Here is an 18,920-nt window from a genome sequence, read left to right on the forward strand (position 1 = left end):
TTTTTTTTATGATGATGAAACGAGTTGCCAACTGCTGTTACTAGGGTTTTGGAGCATACATGCCTAAATGGTTATTTTACCCTTTTGGGAGATTTATTGAAAGTAATGATTTTGTAGCCATGTTGTAACAGGATTGTCTCCTGTGTAACTGAACACAACCTTTTTATGGCAGTTTGTACATATTTGAAGTTGCTGTAACTTTTTTATGACTTGAATTAATAAAACTTTGAAACAGGCTTCTAATTCTTCCATGGTGAATGATAATCTGCTAAATTACAATGCTTACAAATTTGTAGTTTGATTCCTTAAAGCAAGGAACCTCAGCATAGTTGAAAATATTCTAGAACTCCAATTAGCAATTTTTATTAGCCATCTAGTATCTCAATAGCATATTTTTTCTTAAAGCTGTGAAAAGTTTGCAACAAGAGTGAAATGATAATACACATTGTTGTATAAAAAAGTCAGCAGGCTGAGAATACAGTCATTTCAGGAATTCACAGACTGATCTTTCCGATGCTATGTAGGTATTGAAAAAAAGCCTCTACCCTAGGACATCTCTGGTGCAGGACTGGGGGTGGGCAGGCCTGGCGTCTGATGGTGGAGCTGGGGGAGAGCAGTTTTTACCCCATTTACTGTGATTTTGTCTGTGGCAAAGCTGTTGCACAGCAAGGAGCTGTTTCTGCTGTTATTCCTGTTCTCTGCCATAGCTGTGGACCAGACTTCCCTAGGCTCTCAGCCTCCCAGGACAGGAGAGCCTGCTCTGGCTGTCAGTGACCTGTGCCATGGATGTTGGCTAGCAATCCCTCCAGCAAATCTGATTTATAAAGGAAATGCTGTAACTCCTGTTGCCAAAGAAATAATGAGATGCAAGATAAGGAACTGAATGACAAACCTTGTTACTAATGTGGTGCCTGTTCTGACCCACCCTGGCTAAAACAGGAAAAGTAGGATAAGCTCCTGGGAGGATATTCTGTGTACTGTCCATGAAATGAAATGTGAAGCATGCCCCATCAGTGTGCCTGCTAGATACCACAGGGACCTTGCTGAACTGCTGGTGTCACCTCCACTGTCACAGCTCACCAGCGTCCCTTCTGCCCTTCAACCTCACATGCGTGCATTGCTGTAGTGGAGATAGCCCAAAAACCCTGAAGAAGGGAATTTACTGGAATGTTTTGCAGCCTTTTCAGGCAGCTTTGTCAATAACTTCTGCAGGGCAGGCTCTCCCTCTGCTGATCTGTGCCATTCCCTTTCTCCCCAGGTATGCAGGCAATCTGCTGAGGTGTGATGAATTTTGTACAATTCTGTAAGCTGTTAACCAAATAAAGCCAAGTTTTCAGTAAGTTGGTCTTGTGGTGAGCTGTGTGTATTCCCCAATGCTTCAGTCTCCCATCTCCTCTACTTCCTTAAATGTCTGCAATATGGTATCCTCATCATTTCTTTCTTCTCCCCAGTATTCTAATGCCATTGTTCTCTCCTCCTCCCTCCCTCCCCATTTCTCACCAGGTTTCTGACCTGTGGGATGGAAGGAGGTGTTGTGTGCTGTGGCTGGGCTGGAGCTGCACGTGTGCAGACTTGACTGGACAGGCTGGTCTGTGGCTGCTCTGTGGCCTGGACCTTGTCCCAGTTGGTTTGTTTGAACATCATCTTCTCCCTGCTTTTCCCACACTGCAGAGAGGCATTCAGACACTTTTCCTTTTTTTTTTTTTTTTTTACTTAGTGGAGCTTTTCGTGTCAGATATGAAGCTTAGTGCTGTATTATGGTCTTCTTCCTCATCAAATTTGCCTGAAAATAGCCAAGGGATTAGAAAATGAGAAAGTTTACAGAAATTCTTAAAAAACGCCAGAGTTCAACTAAATTCTCAACTGAAATGAATGTACTGTTTCTAAACTCAGTTACTATGGTACTAGCATGGTGCTGCTCAACTCTCAAAGTGGTGGTCAGTGATAGTTTTTCATTAGTTTCCTGTTCTAAATAGTTTTATTGACATATTGGCCTTTGTGTTGTTCTATTTACTAAACGTAGCACTTTTCCAGCTGCATAGAAGTCTGTATAGGAAAATGGAAAAGGGTGAAGGGGGAAAATACCTGAGAAATTGGTGTATTGGTATCCTGCAGCTTATTGTGTTTTATGTTTTTATACCAAAAGGAGACTAATGTGATGTAAGTCAAATGAAAAAAAAGCCATTATCAGATTGTGTCAACTCTCCACATATGCATCTCTCATATATAGAGCAATATTGCAAAAAAGGATTGCTACTAAAAACTAATATGGTATTAAATGGTCTCAATTTTGATACTTGGATATTACTTTTAATACTATTGGAAGACATTCTGCAAAGTTAAAAAGAGAGTTTCCTGTAAAAGAAACAGACAAATAGAGCTTAATAAAGGACTAGTAGTCTCTGCATCAATTTTTAACTAGGTAAATATTTTGATACTTCCATTTGCCTTATTCATTAACTTCCTTACGTGAAGGAGCATATTTTTAAAATCTAAAGTTCTACACAAAGTTGAGACACCACGTTTCCTCTCTTTTCCCATAATGCCAATTTTGAGAAAGCATGTGAAGGGCAGATTGAAGGTGTATTAAGACTGGATAAATTAGGGTTTTTTGTTACATAGAGGGGTAGACACAAACTGCAAGAAACCCCAGTAATAATACATATCTTAGTGCCTCTGTACAACATGGGAAAATAGTGTTTGTATAGGCAAGTGCAAATCTATTACTTCCTCATGAATATGCTAGCAAATATGTATTATTATTACTGCAGAGCAAAATTAAATACATGTTTATGTAAAGACAACAACAGACTTTTCAGAAGAGGGAATGCTAATAATATATTTGAGAAAGCATGACCAATAAAGTCTATACAACCTTATTCTAAGACCTGAGTAATGCCAAAGCACAATTTCCACAGCTAGAAAATGAAAGGTCAGTGTTGCATGTGTGGGGTCTGTTGACAATACTGTACCCATTACCCTCCTGAACAGTCAGAGTAGTTTGGTAAGAGAAAAAACACTGTTTGTGAACCATGTTTATTTATATCCTCACCTACTGGACTTTGATCACCAGAATACAGTGACTTTGCATGACATGAAATAGCCAGAAAAATATTCTAGGAAACTAAAAATGCTAGCAGCTCTGCTGCTCCAGCTTTACAAGTGCTACTTAGGGAATTCTAGCAGCTCTCAGGAGAGGCTGCAGTCTGGTCCAGGTCCATCCCAGGGCATGCAGGCAGTCAGGCACACTGCAGGGGTACCCGGTGTGTTGGGAGTAGTTGGTCCCAAACCCAGAGATTTTTATGAACTTTGTAAAAATCCTTGTCTTAGCAGGGACATGCAAGGGCAGGCATGCACAAAAAGGAGGTGGTCTGTGATGGTGGAGGAAATGCTGACCAGTTTATAGTGTGTGAAAACCTCACACATGTAAGAAGTGATTTTCTTTTCCTTTACTATCCTCGAAACACACTGCAGAATTCTTACACTTGCCTGCCAAGTAGAGCATGGCTGTGCCAAATCTGAGTGAAAAAAGTAAACAAAAGAAAGTTAAAAGGTTCTCAACAAGGCAACAGCCATATTTTCTGTTTTCAAACTTAGGTTATCTAAATATTCTTATCCTGTTAGTGTTAAGTGTCTGCTGCAGGACGTGTGGCACACACAGATATACATCAGTCTGATACCAGATTCTCTGGTGACGTCCCCACCAGCTCGAAAGCATTAGAGCTGCCACTGATCACAGCTTATACCAATCAACCACTGGTGAAAAAGAATTTATTTTTTCTCTTTTTTTTCCCTGTAAAGTGGTTAAAGGACATCCATTTTCCTAACTGAAAGCCAATTGTAACTTTCCTCTATATGCTACTTATGCCTAAGAAGGTTTGTGACAGTGTTCACAAGGGTCCCAGGACAAGGGAAGAGACGAGTATCTGACTCCATGTTTCAGAAGGCTGATTTATTATTTTATTATATATATATATTATATTAAAAGAAAATGATATATTAAAACTATACTAAAATAAGAGAAGAAAGGATTTCATCAGAAGGCTTGCAAGCAAAGGAAAAGAATGGAATGATAATAAAATCTTGTTACTGACCAGACAGTCTGAGACAGCTGGCCTGTGATTGGCCATTAATTAGAAACAACCACATGAGACCAATCACAGATCCACCTGTTGCATTCCACAGCAGCAGATAATCATTGTTTACATTTTGTTTCTGCGGCCTCTCAGCTTCTCAGGAGAAAAATCCTAGCAAAAGGATTTTTCATGAAATATCATGGCTACAAAGGCTAAAAAAATTAATTCAGATCTAGATTAGCGGCAGTTTTCCAGCTGCCATGGCCATAACAATTACAGACATCTCATTCCCATCGCTGCTGATAAGCAAGGGGAAAAGCAGGGAGTGTTCTGGTGCAGTACAGGGAAATACAAGGTCCCGGCTCAGAGCTGAGCTGTGCGGAGCTGCCCAGGAAGAGCAATGACACACAGAAACCGCCAGGGGCTCCAGGGGAAGGTGATGGGTTGTGAGAGATAAAATTGTCACAATTTTAAACTTTGAAAATTTAAAAAGGTTTATTAAACCTTAACAAAAATACAACAAAGGACTACATAAGGAAAAAGCTGCAGCGCTGGGAACTGCCCCTCGCGGATACCATGTGGCCAATTCATCTTCAAGAAGGATGCTCAGTCTTTTATACCCCTGGGGGTTGTATCAGCCAGCCCTGGCCCCTCCCAAAGTCTGTCAGTCAGCTCTTCTTGGCCATTTATCAGTGGAGATTTCTTTCTTGTAAACTTGATTGGAGACCAGATGTTGCCATGCTGCACCCCTTAAGCACCAAGCTTTTCTGTGAAAAATGCATATTTTATGATTGGCTTTTCACAAATATTAAAATGAATATTATATGTGTTGTGTTAGAAAGTAATGAATGCTGTATTAATTCTCTTAAGTAGTGTGTTAAATATAGTTTTAGGTTATAACAAAATGTTAAAATATAATTTTTATGCTATATAGGATACTTTTTTTTTTCTAAAGAAAGGACTTGCACCGAGATAGCAGCCACAGGACACCCATTATCAGAAGAAATGAAACACTCAGCCCTGAAGATGCGTTAGGATTCAGAGGAAGAAGCTGACACTGACCAGAGAGAATCCTGTGTTTGAATGGAATTTATGCATCATGTGTGAGGTGTATAAATATGCAACAGGCTGTTGCTTTTAAGGGTTAATCCTCTGTTATCGTGTGTCCTTTTTCGGGCTTATTTTGCCCAGAAAAAGGTACCTGGACATCTGTAGCTCTTTGTCTCTATTGTCTCATACTGTTCTAATCCAAATTGTCCAAATTATTATTACCCTAATTGTATTACTATTTTTATAACCATTTTATTACTATTAAACTTTTAAAATTTTAAAAACAAGTGATTGGCATTTTTCACAATGTACAACCAGCCCATTGGCTGAGAAACCCTGAAACACGGAGCAATCACAGCTCAGCAGGCATTATTTCACTGCTTTTGAAGATGACAGTGAGGTCCCTGGAGTCCACCCCACCTCCAGATGTTTGTATGGGACACTCCTTTCCTCCCTGTCCGGTCTCCTGCCTTATCTGCAACCATCGGTGTGTGCAAAGACAAGATGTCCCAGCTACTCAGAATGTGTAATGTGGGCTGACCTGGTATCATCGATGCTTGGCAAGGCTGCCTGACACTGTGAGCACATTCCCAAGGCAAGGTACTTGCTAAATGACAGCTCTTGGGGGTGGATTTACCATGTGAGTATTGCTGCAAGGAAGCACTTTTGGTGGAGGGAAGGGTCTGACCAGACAGTTTCACTGCTTCTGAAAAGAAGGTTAGGAAAAGTATATTTATTATTTGAGCATGGTGACTACTACTGAAAATAAATACATTTGGCTTGCCAAATGTCATTTTTTAAATTGTTATGGAGATAAGAGGAAACTTTTGGGCTACTACAAAGCTGTCAAAACTCTAGAGACCTGCCTGCTTTGCTCCTTCCTTCCTAAGGCAATTTAAGGCAGATTGGACTTCTTCTTCTCCACAAGAACCACCTGTGATCCTTCAGCAAATAGATTTACAGAAGGGGTTTGAAGGCCTTTGCTGGAAAAGCTGTGTTTCCTCAGCGGCACAGCACTGGATTTTGGGAGGGGAAGGCTGAAGTGTGGATGGGAAGCCAAGAGTGACAGCAGGCAGGAATGAGGTGAGGACACCAAAGCATTCCCTGAGCTGGAACATGGCAACACCTTCAGACCAGGCTGGCCCAGTAAAAAGCCAGTTTAGTGTGAAAACCTGATGTAGTTCTTAATTAGGCGTCTGAGAGCCTTTTGGAAAAGCTACTATTGACACCAAGAAGTATTAAAGATGAGCACATTGATTCACTAATTGCAAAGAAGAGAGAAGCCAGGTGAGAAAATCTAGAAGCAGAGGTCCCAAAGCTGGAAACAGATGGGAGGGAGGGAGGAAGAAAGGAAGGATGGGAGATGAATTTTAAAAAGCTGACTAACAAAGGGAAGAAATGAGAGAGAAAGCAATGGTGGGGAAAAAAGGGGATGTTCTCTACAAGTACACAAACCAGAACATCACATTTATTAAAAGAAATACTGAGGCAAATAGATGTGTTTTGTCTGTAGGTGATAATGTGCAGGCAGCTGGATTGGGATACAAGAATTTGGGAATTGGGATACCATGGTCTCTGACTGGAAAGATGAAAAGTGGTGCAAGGTGAGAGGAGTTTCCAAGAATACTTGACTTAGCTGATGAAACATGGCATTTCCCATTATTCTTGGACAATAATCACCAAAAGAAAGATTGTCACCTATACTGTTTCTACTCCTTTGTGCCTTTACAGTACAGATAAAACAGGCAAACAAAATAAAAAAGAAAAATGCTTAGGGCAGTGCCAAGAAAAGAGCATGAAAAATCAAAAACCTAAAGCATTCTGGGCATGAGGGCCACCTTGTAGCCAGAGCTCAGGATACCTCTGAGTGCCACAGAACAATCCCTGCCCTTACTGTGCCTGGCCTGGGTAACCCCTGAGTGTGAATGGGGGTCAAGCCTTGGGTTTTTTGTTCCTTGTGCTGCCTGGAGGGAGCAACCCCCCTGGCAGGAGGGCAAGAGCTGCTGTCTCTTTGCTGGAGGGAGCACAGGGGCTCTCTGGACACCATTCCTGCTGTAAGCAGAGGGGGCCCTGTCACCCACAGCCCCTGGCAGTGTGACTGACCCGGGTGACAGCCCTGCTCTCAGCCTGTGCTGCAGCACTCGCCTTGTGGCAGCCCGTGACAGTAAATGATTTTAAAATCACAGAAAATTCGGGGAGCTAGAAAGAAAGTTAGGCTTAGTAGGCCCTGGGAAAATGTTAAAGGTAGGCCCTGGGAAATGTTAGGCCTTGTATTTGCTAGATCATGTGAAACTGCATCTGTGTAGTCAGTATATGATAAATGATGTAACTGTTAGATGTGATTAGATATAATTACTGTTTAAAGAGTGATGAGAAGCTATGTTAGAGGTTTGAGGGTGATCACGAGAAATCCATGCTTAGATGAAATCAATGTATACAATAGAACAATGTAAGTTTAATAATTAATATGTAAGTTATATAATGATAGAATATAAAACATATTTAGCCTGAAACCATGTTGGAGTCAGATTTGGGTGTGTACCCCTGACACCCAGAGCTGTTAATAAAAGCACCTGCATATAATCATTCTGTGATTTTGTGCTCCTGCAGGCTAACACCCGGACAGGACACTCCTCTCCTCATGGAGACCTCATGGCAGGGACCACATCAGCATGGCTGCCAGGGGCACCCTGTCTGTCTGTCCAGCATCACCTTGGGCATTTGGAGGAGTTCTGCCCAGGCAGAGGGTGGAGTCACCGTGCCCGGAGGTGTTTAAGGAAAGGCTCCACGTGCCCTGGTCGGGTCCACACGGCGGTGTCCACTCGCAGGTTGGGCTCGATGCTCTCAGAGGTGTTTTCCAGCCCAAAGGATTCTTGTGAAAAACGCCACTCACTTGTTTTTAAAAGTTTAAAAGTTGAATGATAATAAAATGGCTATAAAAGTAGCAATATAATCAGAGTAATAATAATTTGGACAATTTGGATTAGGACAATATGAGACAACAGAAACAAAGAGTTACACGTCCAGGTACCTTTTTCTGGGCAAAATAAGCCCGAAAAAGGACACACGTTAACAGAGGATTTACCCTTAAAAGCAATAGCTCGTTGAATATTCATACATCTCATACATGATGCATAAATTCCATTCAAACACGGGATTCTGTCTGGCCACTGTCAACTTCTTCCTCTTAATCCTGATGGTGCGTTCATGTCTGAGCGAGGCGGGAAGAAGTTCGTTTCTCCTGATAATGGGGCAATAAATTCTCTTTCTCTGAAAGATTTAGGTGTCCTGTGGCTGCTATCTCGGTGCGAGTACCTCATTCCCTTCTTAAGAAAATATCCCACATACATAGGTCCCATTTTAACTACAAAAGTTACCTTTTAACTACAAAAATACATTTACCATGCTATTAAAATGTTAATACAGCACTACTAATCAATACAACATAATACATATAGTAAATATCTGCGTAGAGCCATATAATATGCACTTTTCACAATTCTGTAATTTCGAGATGAAGGAGCGCGGAGCCCCGGCCATGCGGCCCCGGCGTTGCCATGGCAGCGGCGGCGCGCCGGGCGGGCCGCGCCTGCGCGCTCCCGCAACGCGGGCGGCTCGGCAGCGGGGCGGGCATGACGCGCGGAGCGGGCCCCGCAGCGATTGGGCGGAGCGGGCGTGACGCCAGGCGCGGACCGCGCGGCGATTGGGCGCCGCTGCTGGCGCGCCGGCGCGCGCGTGGCGTGCTTGGCGGGAGGCTGACGGCGGCAGCAGCAGCAGCACCGGCACAAGATGGCGGTGGAGCCGCCGCGGGAGGCCGTGTGGCCCGAGGGCGCGGGGGCCGAGGCGGGCTTCGTGCGCGCCGTGCTCTCGCTGCCCGAGAAGCCCGACACCACCGTGCGCTTCTTCGAGCGCGGCGACTACTACACGGCGCACGGCGCGGACGCGCGGCTGGCCGCCCGCGAGCTCTTCCGCACCCGCGCCGTCATCCGGCAGCTGGCGGGGGCACCGGGTGGGTCCGGGCGTGCGGGAGAGCCCCGGGAGCGGGCCCTGAGGGAGGGACGGACAGACTGACGGACGGAAGCGGCGGGCGGGGGGGGGGCCTGCTCCAGGCCTGGCTGCGGCCGGCCTCGGGGCCGGGGGGAGCGGAGGGAGGAGGTGGCGGTGGCGGCCCCTGGAGGCTCCGGGTAGTCCCTGGAATCCCCTGGCAGCCCTCGGGAGGCCCTGGCAGGCGGTGCCCGTTGCTGAGGCCGAGGCCTGCGGGTGTCACAAGCTCGGGCTCACGGTGGCACTGCGTGGGCTCAGCCTGGGGCGGTGCTGCCGGTCCCTTCCCGCCCTCCCGGCGCGGATGGATGCGGGAAGGGAGATGCTGAGAGGTGTCCGTGTCCGCTCTGGTTCATGGAGGCCGGGAATCACTGAGGGAAGTTCTTTACTTTCACGTGTTTCTGTGTGTTTCATAAGATTTTGTTTTCTATCTACCCCGTGCTGCTTTTTGTTTATCACTTGGCGTAAGGCAGTGCAGCTTGCAGATGTGGGTGTAAGAGTATCAAGATGAATTATCTTGTCAGACGGTACAAACCTTAGTATTGGCCTTAATCTCGAGGACCACAGTGTTGTGTTATTGATTTGTTGTGTTATCTGAGTTATTGGCTCAGATTTTGTAAAATAAACCTCTTTCAATGAATCAATTTTTTTTTTCTGTAAGCAACAGCAATAAAAACATGACATTCTCATATGCTTTTTCCTTTCTATTGTGACTGATGAGGTCACAGGTAAAAAAACCCAACATTTAAATACTCCAGCTCTCCCCAAAACTTGGTGTGTCTTCTAGAGTGGAAGTGTCATCAGTATTATTGTTGTATTCAATTTAGAAGTTATTTTGCAGTTATTTTACATGATTTTGTAATCATGTGTCTACCAGCTCCAGTTTTAAACCCTCTAAAGCCTTATCTACCATATCCAACTAAAAGCATAAAACTGCACTTGTTGCTTTCAGGATGATTTCAAAGTACACATGAGCTTCAGCTGCTCCCTACCCCCTGCTAGTGTATTGTATTGTTTCAACTGAAAAAATAAGAAAAATTGTGCTTTATTGGGACAGTTCTACACTGGGAAAGAGGATATATGTAAAATGAGGGGTTTTTTACCTGATTCAAAAAATCTTACTAGATGTTTGAGGAAAGAACATGAAAAAATCCTATCTAAAATAAACCCATAAGTCCACACCTGTGGGTGTGGAAGTTTGCTGTTTAACGTCTTTGATGGAAAGGGAGGAAGAGCCTCATATGTGATTAAGGCATGTTGCTAAAAAAGAGATGTGATACTCTGTTGCTTGTGCTTACTTGGTGGCTCATCTAACACACATCCAGTGTTTCTGATGCCAGTCTGAGTTATTTCCACTTCCCAGCCTGGCAGGAAGCTTAATGTATTTGAAATGTATACAATGTTCAGAATTTTATTGTATGCCTGCAAAGCCCCATTTGCTCAGCAGTGGAATTGCCTTGTTCTGTGAGTAGGCTGCTGCTGGAGTTGGGGAGGTAGAAGTGGTGTTGCTCCTCTGGGCAACTCCATGGAATTAAATCAGTTCAGCTGCATCATCTGCTTGCACATGCAGGAGCAGAAGCAAGAAATTTGTCAATTAGGCACTTTCTAAGTTAGGTTTTAATGAAAACTGTTAATTTTTTTCAGGTGATATGTTGTTTTTACTGGATAAATTATGATAAAAGGGGAATGTCTTTGCCCATGTGTTGAGTGTGAATAGGGTGGCAGTCTTTTCTGTCATCAGAAGCTGCTTATTCAGAAAAGACAAGATGTACTGCAGGAGAACCTGTAGCAGACTTCTAATCCTCATTAAATCAAAATGTGTGAAATATTAATTAGTAAACCAAGTCAACAATATTGTGAGAGGAACATATCCCTTTGTATTTATTAATGTGAATATTATACATTATATATTATACTATATTACATACATATTATTAAGTGAAATTAGGAATTGAACATTGTTTTTATTTGGAGAGAGAGTATGCTTTCTTCATTAGTATTAACCAGTTTAATGTGGATTTTTGTTGTTTCATGGATTCTACATGTTTGTTTCTTTGATGTTAAGGCAGTGTCTTCTGAAGGCTATTCTTGGGGATTTTGATTACAGAAAATAAGAAAATAACTTTATGAACAAATAAATGGAATTCAGGTATCTCATAATTTTCTTTTTGTTTTTTGGTAGGAACTGAGAAGCTTGAGAGTGTTGTGCTTAGTAAAATGAACTTTGAATCCTTTGTGAGGGACCTGCTTCTGGTTCGTCATTACAGAGTTGAAGTTTACAAGAACAAAGCAGGGAGCAAATCTGTCAAAGAAAATGACTGGTATTTAGCTTACAAGGTACAATTTTCAACCTTTCTTTATAGTTGTGAGATGAAAGAAAAAAGCTCCATAGCTTTTTCCTGCTTGGAGTTTTGGGATTTTGAGGGACTGATGATGAAAAGTCACACCTGATTGTTATATATTGGTTATATAGCTGTTATGCACATCACTGTATTTTCTATTGCTCTAAGGCTAAAAGAGCTTGCCTTAGGTTGGGGAATAAAGAAAACCTGAAGTGCTTTCCTCTCTGTAGGTGATATGTAAAATTCAAATGGTTAAAAAACCAGAATAGCTGTGTATTTGATATGAATGGACTGTGCAGTACTTAGTTTGATCAGTTGTTTTTTTTGAAAGAAAGAAAGCAAGTGTGTGTGTACAATTCTTTTAATGAGCATTTCTCATTTCTCTTTTTCTCCATAGGGTTCTCCAGGAAATCTTGCCCAGTTTGAGGAAGTTCTCTTTGCCAACAATGACATGTCCACAGCCATTGGGGTTGTGGGGGTGAAGCTGTCTGCTGCTGATGGACAGAGGGTGGTAGGAGTGGGCTATGTCGACACTACACTGAGAAAATTGAGTGTTTGTGAGTTCCCAGATAACGATCAGTTCTCCAACCTTGAAGCTCTACTGGTTCAACTGGGCCCAAAGGAGTGTGTGCTGCCAGGAGGAGAGACTGCAGGAGAGATGGGGAAACTCAGACAAGTAAGGGAACCGCTGTGGCTGACAGACAGAACCTCTAAAAAGCTCAGCTCTGCTTTTTTAGCCAGGCTCTGATTTGTGGAAAAACCAAGGACCAATATCTTAATTCAAGGAAGTTTTGATTTATGTGTACAAAATTGATTTATTTGCCCTTTAATCAACAAAAGTTCTAAAATCTTGTCTTTCATCTCTCTCCCTGCAGCCTAGCAGTAAATAAGTATCACTTCAGGGTTTGCTTCTGTGTGGTCAACATCTGTCCCTTAAATATTGAAATTAATGGATAACTGTGTGTATTTGTGAACAACAGGTCATTCAGAGGGGAGGAATCCTGATTACAGACAGGAAGAAGGCAGATTTCACAACAAAAGATATTGTTCAGGATCTCAACCGCCTGTTGAAATCAAAAAAGGAAGAGCAGCTGAACAGTGCAGCACTGCCAGAGATGGAAAAGCAGGTGAGCAGTGTTCAATGTGCCTCTCTTTAAAAAGTGGAGTGGTCTGTGCACCTGAGGTGAGCTGATCTCCTCTACATTCTTGCTGAAGTGTTCAGCAGTTCTGCTGGACTTGGGTCTGTGTCAGAGCTGGATACCAGGGCTTCTGGAGGAAATGGAAAAAACCATTCACTTATGGCTTTAGAGGAGAAACTCTAATAGGTAAGCAAATAGACTGCAGGAGAGGTGCTTCCTGTTCATAGTCTATCTAGCCTAAGGACTGAAATACAATACTCTGGTTATTTTGCATGACAGGAAAATTGGTATTTGAAAACAGAGTTATGTTCATGATAATATTTTTGTGTTGTCTTACAGCTTAAGTATATGATTTAGTGCCTGCATGTTTGTTCTCAGCTGCAAACAAGAGGCAATTTGTTGAGATAAACAAGTTTGAAAATGGCCCTCACTGCTGATGCTCACTGCAGGTGTAAGGTTCACAATTATCCTCCCTTAATGTGTCATTTCATAACAGATTAGAGTTGTTTGAAGTGTGTTGCAGCTGAACAAGTCAGTCATGCTGCTGCCTCTCTTTTGTGCTGGCACTCAGCAGTGCTGTGCAGTGAGTCAGATGCTTGTTCTGGCTGAAAGCTAACCCTGAAACCATGTCCTGAGATGATCCAGCATATCTCACTGATCTGTGCAGTATAACTTGTTTGTGTTCCTGAGCTGGAAGCATCCTGATAACAGCTTTGGGAAGCTGGCAAGGTGTGCAACTTCACATTTTGTTGATCAGATTATGCAGATGGCTCGTGTGTTGTTCTTGCACCTGCCTAGAAAGACGTAGAACGCCCCTATGGAAATGAAGTCTTGTCAAACAGGATGAGTCTCTCATAGTCCTGCCAGAGTTGGCATGGCTCAGAGTCTTCCCCAGCAGTAATTTTCTAGGAGCATTTATCAAATCCTCTTGGATTCATGGGTGTTTCTAACTAGAATGTGTTTTTTTAAAACAACTTCAGGTTGCTGTTTCGTCTTTGTCAGCTGTTATCAAGTTTTTGGAGTTGCTGTCAGACGAGTCTAATTTTGGACAGTTTGAACTGACTACCTTTGATCTTAGTCAATATATGGTTCTAGACAATGCAGCTGTTCAAGCCCTCAACCTTTTTCAGGTAAGAAATACCTACTTGAGTTAGTAACTGGTTTAGAGTATGTTTAATTACTTAGTTGCTTGATAATGAGCCTCACTGCCCAACTGCAATTCCCCAGATCTTGATTAATGGCAACTTCTACATTTTAGCTTTGTTCTCAGTTACTCTCCTGCAATGTGTGCTTTAAACATTTAGATACTCTTACCACCTTTTTAATTTTTTGTTTCTGGTTGGTTTATTTTAAATGTAGAAGGGGAGAGAGGATCATCAAGGAGGTAGGAAGTGGCCACGGTAGTGCTGTTCTTGGGAAAAGAATGCAAACCTCAGTTAGATGGTGTTGCTGGAACATGTAACACATGACAGGAGCAATGCCAGTGGTGTCAGGAAGGGAAGGCTGGCAGTGAACAGGACAGCACTTGTGAACAGTCTGAAAGCACCATGTCACGTTAGCTGTCATGTTTTGATGTCAGTTTTACCTTTTTTACACACATTTTCCACAAATCCAGGCAGATTGACAGACTCCTTCATACCTCCTGCCAGGTCTGCTTTTCTGCTGTGCCCATTTCTACAGTTAGAGGAAAGCATGGACTTTAAGTGGTGTCACCTTTTCTCCTCTGTTTCCACATTAGTAAGCCCTGCTTAATAATCTTTGCTTGAGCTTAATCTGCTTGCATTTCAGATTTATAGGAAGATATCACAGATTATGGCCCCTGTTTACTTTGGAGGAATTTCTGCAGGAAAACAGAGCATGTATTCAGCATTTGAGCTGGTTACCCCTGAAGAGAGGTGTTTTGAATTTTTTCAATTTTTTTTTTAAATTTCTTGCTGCTGTGTGCCTCTCTAGGTAATGAAGCAAAAATTACATTTCTTCTCAAGCTTTATGGAGGGTGTTCTAGGAAGTTCTCTTTTAGCTACATTCCTTTACAAGTCCTTGCAGGTGTTACGTGTTTTATGATAGGAGATATGCTGCTGTGTCTTCAGGGGCTGTTGTGAGCCTTGGAACAAAGGTTTTTCCATGGAGCAGGAAGCTGCCTGCATGGTAGGATGTGTGTGTGGAGGTTTTTGGACAGCAGTAAAGCAAAGTCAAATTATTTTGTAATGTGAGTTGCTCTGTGAGGTGTGTAGGTAAAGATCTTATGGTGCTGCAGATGCAGTAGGTGGTATGGAATGTAACCCTAAACATTGGATGTGCTGAAATAGGTCATTTGTGTATAATGTATGTGTTCTGTGACACTTTCTTCCATTCAGAAGTTTTTAGTATGTCATACTGCCCAGAACACTGAGAACAGGCCCATACACTTCAGATATTAGATATTCCAGGGGCTGAATGTGTCAGTATTGCTTCTCATAGCATTCATTTCCTGTTCTTGTGACTCCAGTTCTACATACAGGAACATCCAGACCTGCTCCTGGTTGAATGCTTGCCTGCTGTTTTAATTGCAGCTTTTCTTGTGTAGAGGGGGTTGAGATTTTAATTTCAAAGTCAATAATTGAAACAAACTTGTTTGTTCAATATTAACCAAAATTTTTGCTTCATAGCTGTTTGTGCGAAAACCAAATCAAACCACAACAAAAATTCCCAAAAGGCTCTCTGGATTCCAGTTAATATTAAACCTGAATTATGGGTAATGAACTGTAATTTGAACAGAGCTGAGTTTAGAGGTGTTTATAGCACTGCAGAGATGATCTGGGGAAGCTTGAGAGGATTCAAGTAACTGTTCTTCCCCATTGCCTGATTCTGTTGTGTTGTTCCCCTCCCAGCAACCCCCAAAGTTCTCAAACCAAAACCCTTGAACTCAGGTGCTGTTTCTTGTTGCTTTTTTGTGATGGACAGCACCCCTAAGTTTTGACCTTAAGAAGAGCAAACTAGCAAATATTGTAGATGTATTTCCACTTTTGCTACTCAAAGTGCAAACTGCCCCATGACTAGGTACACTTTTAACTTAGCTGTTCAGTTAGGATTGGTTCCAAAATAGACAAATGTACTCCTTCCTTCCCATGTTCCAGGGACCAGAGTGTAGGTACTTTAATGCTGCCCTGTTTCATTTACCATTTTTGGTGGGTGCCAAGTTAAATGGATAAAAAACATGTTCTGTTCCTAAATAGCTGTGTGTCATTCACTGGGTGTCAATAAACTTCAATAACTAATTTTTTTTTTTCCTTTTGTTCCTTTATTTTTTTCTTTAATTCTTTCCAGAGTTCTGTGGAAAATGCAAATTCTGCACAGTCTCTAGCTGGATTACTGAATAAATGCAGAACCCCTCAAGGACAAAGACTGGTTAATCAGTGGATCAAACAACCACTTATGGACAAGACCAGAATTGAAGAAAGGTAACAATATTATGTGTTTAATAGACTTAAACACTTTAGTAACTATTTTATATAAGCCCTTTCTTTTAAAACACAGAATGCTACAACCAAGAAATAGTAGTGGTTGGAGTCTTTTGTGTGCTACCCTCTAATGCATTGCACTTAGAGCTGAATATATTTTTCTTTGAGATGCAAATTGACAGGTTACTGTTAAATTAAATGCTTTCTACAATTATACATTTTAAAGAGGAGGTGCAATATGTTTAGATGATCTGAATGATGCTGTGCTACAGGCTAAGTCAGTGCAGCAGCCACTTACTGGCTTTGTTCATATGCAAATGCTCAGTCTGTATAATAATATTTTGATGTCACTTCAAGTTTCCAGTTTTAAAAAAAAATCAACAAAACAACCAAAGAATTAAGCAGTTGTGACGTGTTCCTGTTCCCAGAAGAAAGCTACTTCTGCTTACAGTAGGTCACTCTAATCATGCCTGGATACTGTGGGGGCTTTCTTGCCCTTTGATCTTGACCTCTGTCACAGTGGCTGCCCTGCCAGTAGATAACAGCATCAGTTGATAAGAAGCCTTAGAGAATCTGCTAAATCTCTGCTGAGAATGCACAGATGATTCTCCGCCCTTCAGAGAGGAAAACTGCAAAGGCTGTGTTCCTACTGTGTGTGTTTGTCTTGAGTATGTTCACGTACTCAAATACAAGTTGCACATTTTTTTAAACTACTGCTATATATACTGTCTTTTAATGATTTAAACCCAAATTTCATGCAGCTCTAGCAATCAGCACCACAAAATGTGTATTAAAGTGTATCTTGACAAAGCAGAAGAGGCTGGAAAGTTGAGTTTAACTTTGACTGATTCTCTAAGGCTCATATTTCAGATAAGGCATTGCAGATATGTCTCTATATGCTGTTGGGCACAGATCCCTGCTACCAGAAAAAGAAATCTTGGCTTGGATGTGCTGATATTTAAATAAGTTATGCAAAGATTAGTTGTTTAAGTCCAGCTGGCACCAAGCACAGAGCTGCCTGCTCACCTCCCTGGTGGAATGGGGAGGAGAGGCAAAACCCAAAACACAGCACTGTACTGGCTACTGAGAAAAAATAAACTCTGTGCCAGCCAAAATCAGGATGATAGTTTTCTCTCTATATTTCTGGAGACTGAACTATTCTGCTTCTTTTCAACAAGTTTTTCTACTCTACTTTTCCTCATCAGTTGCAGAATGGTGTGTAGTAACTTGGTCAGGGCCCACTTTGAAATGTTGTTAATGTGACACTGAAATATTTGTTCCCAGGTTTGTTGAATGCTGTATCTTACTTCTGCATGTGTTACAAAAGCTTTCATTGTTGGTTCTTGACTAAGTACCCAGGATCATCTGTGTCTGTCAGTTTTGGATCCTTATATCCGAACCAAATTTTATTTTATGATTGTGTTGTTTTTAAAATTTTGAAGGCTTAGAACTCCCATGCTGTAACTTTCTTATGTCAAAGTAAACATTAGAAATCTTAACTTTTGTGTGACACGTTTGCTTATTACTGTACATCAGAAATCTTCCAAGTTTGGAAGAGACAGTGTTTTCTTTATAAAACTGGGGTTGAGTTGTAGGCAGAAAATGTAACTTGACCTGTTTTGTAGAGTTACTGTCACCTCTGTGCTTTGTGTTGCTGTTCTCTGTGGCTGATGTTGGCTGCATGTGGGAACAGGTGTATTTAAAGGAGGAGGGGAGTAATTAAATGAAGTTAAGCTCTTAGTGAAGCTGTAAAGGTCATTATATTCAAGTGTTTTGAATTTGAAAGAAGTCCACTGATAACCTCCTGTATCTTGCCCAGCTGCAGAGACCTTGGAGCTGCAATCTGTTTAAAGTGCTTTGCTTTAACCTCTACTAATGGGCATTGAAATGCCATGGAGACACCTTTTCACTTTATTCTGCTGCATTCTGTCTGAATGCATCTTGCTTTCAAGTACTATCTGGATGAGCTCAATTCTCTGAGATAAAAGCAATGTAATTTACTTGTAAGCTTCATCCTCCCAAACTTTATGCTTTTCAGAGGGTGTAGGACTGTTCTTTTTTTAATCCCAAGGAGCAAGTATGATAAGAGAAGCTGTTAGTGAGAGGTACTGACAGATTTAAATATCTTTTAAAAGATATGCAGTTGCCAAGTTGTTTTCTGAAGACTTTACAGTATATTGTGGTTGTTTTAAGGATTGCAAACCACAGTTTAGAGCCTAAGGTGGCTTGAGAAGGAACTATCTGCACTGTTTTTCCTTTACATCTGCTTTGTCATCAAGGGGAGCTACTGATTGTTTCTCAGCTTGGAGTGTGCCATGTTGAAGGGCCCCATTTAACACTAACCAGAGCAAAACTCCTCAAACCAAGCAGAACTGCCCGAGCTGGACTGATGTTCAGTGGCTGTTTTGAAGGAAGCCTCCTGTTTTGCTTATACAGGAGGTGTTTGACTTAACTGTTGTCCCAGTAGTGTAAAATTGGTGTCTGAAAGTTTTACTAATTTTTTTTCCCCCGCAAGTTATACTGTTGTAACCCTCTGCTAAGACCTGCAGGTGGTGCAAGTCATCTTTTGGAGATAAAGGAATCCACTTCTTTCAGGAGTTTGTAATCTGCAGTGTGCTGTTAACCTCTATGGAAAAATGGAACACAGAGTTGAATCAGCAATCCATGTTAACTCTTGATACAGTAACAGCACAAATTAAAGTACATGGTGCACATGCTTCAGATAAAATGAGGTTTACTGACAGGAGCAGCTCCTGATGAGAACTGAGAAAAGAGAGGCTCCTGATAGCTGCCTGTCTTGTAAGACTTGGGGTTCTGCCAGTATCCAGCTGG

General features: G+C 41.9%; 2 protein-coding genes across 2 annotated transcripts in view; both read left to right on the forward strand.

Annotated features, from left to right (window-relative positions):
• Positions 1–1,285, forward strand: part of EPCAM (epithelial cell adhesion molecule) — an 8,180-nt gene extending 6,895 nt beyond the window's left edge. Inside the window, exon 9 of the mRNA XM_077176327.1 lies at positions 1,259–1,285. Coding sequence (XP_077032442.1) covers positions 1,259–1,285 — 27 coding nt within the window. The remainder of the gene's footprint in view (positions 1–1,258) is intronic.
• Positions 1,286–8,854: 7,569 nt separating this feature from the next.
• MSH2 (mutS homolog 2) overlaps positions 8,855–18,920 on the forward strand; it is a 48,526-nt gene continuing 38,460 nt past the window's right edge. The window contains exons 1-6 of the mRNA XM_054629095.2: positions 8,855–9,135; positions 11,350–11,504; positions 11,907–12,185; positions 12,490–12,636; positions 13,629–13,778; positions 15,955–16,088. Coding sequence (XP_054485070.1) covers positions 8,916–9,135; positions 11,350–11,504; positions 11,907–12,185; positions 12,490–12,636; positions 13,629–13,778; positions 15,955–16,088 — 1,085 coding nt within the window. The 5' untranslated portion in view covers positions 8,855–8,915. The remainder of the gene's footprint in view (positions 9,136–11,349; positions 11,505–11,906; positions 12,186–12,489; positions 12,637–13,628; positions 13,779–15,954; positions 16,089–18,920) is intronic.

The sequence above is a fragment of the Agelaius phoeniceus genome, chromosome 3, assembly GCF_051311805.1.
Source record: "Agelaius phoeniceus isolate bAgePho1 chromosome 3, bAgePho1.hap1, whole genome shotgun sequence".
Taxonomy (NCBI): Eukaryota; Metazoa; Chordata; class Aves; order Passeriformes; family Icteridae; genus Agelaius; species Agelaius phoeniceus.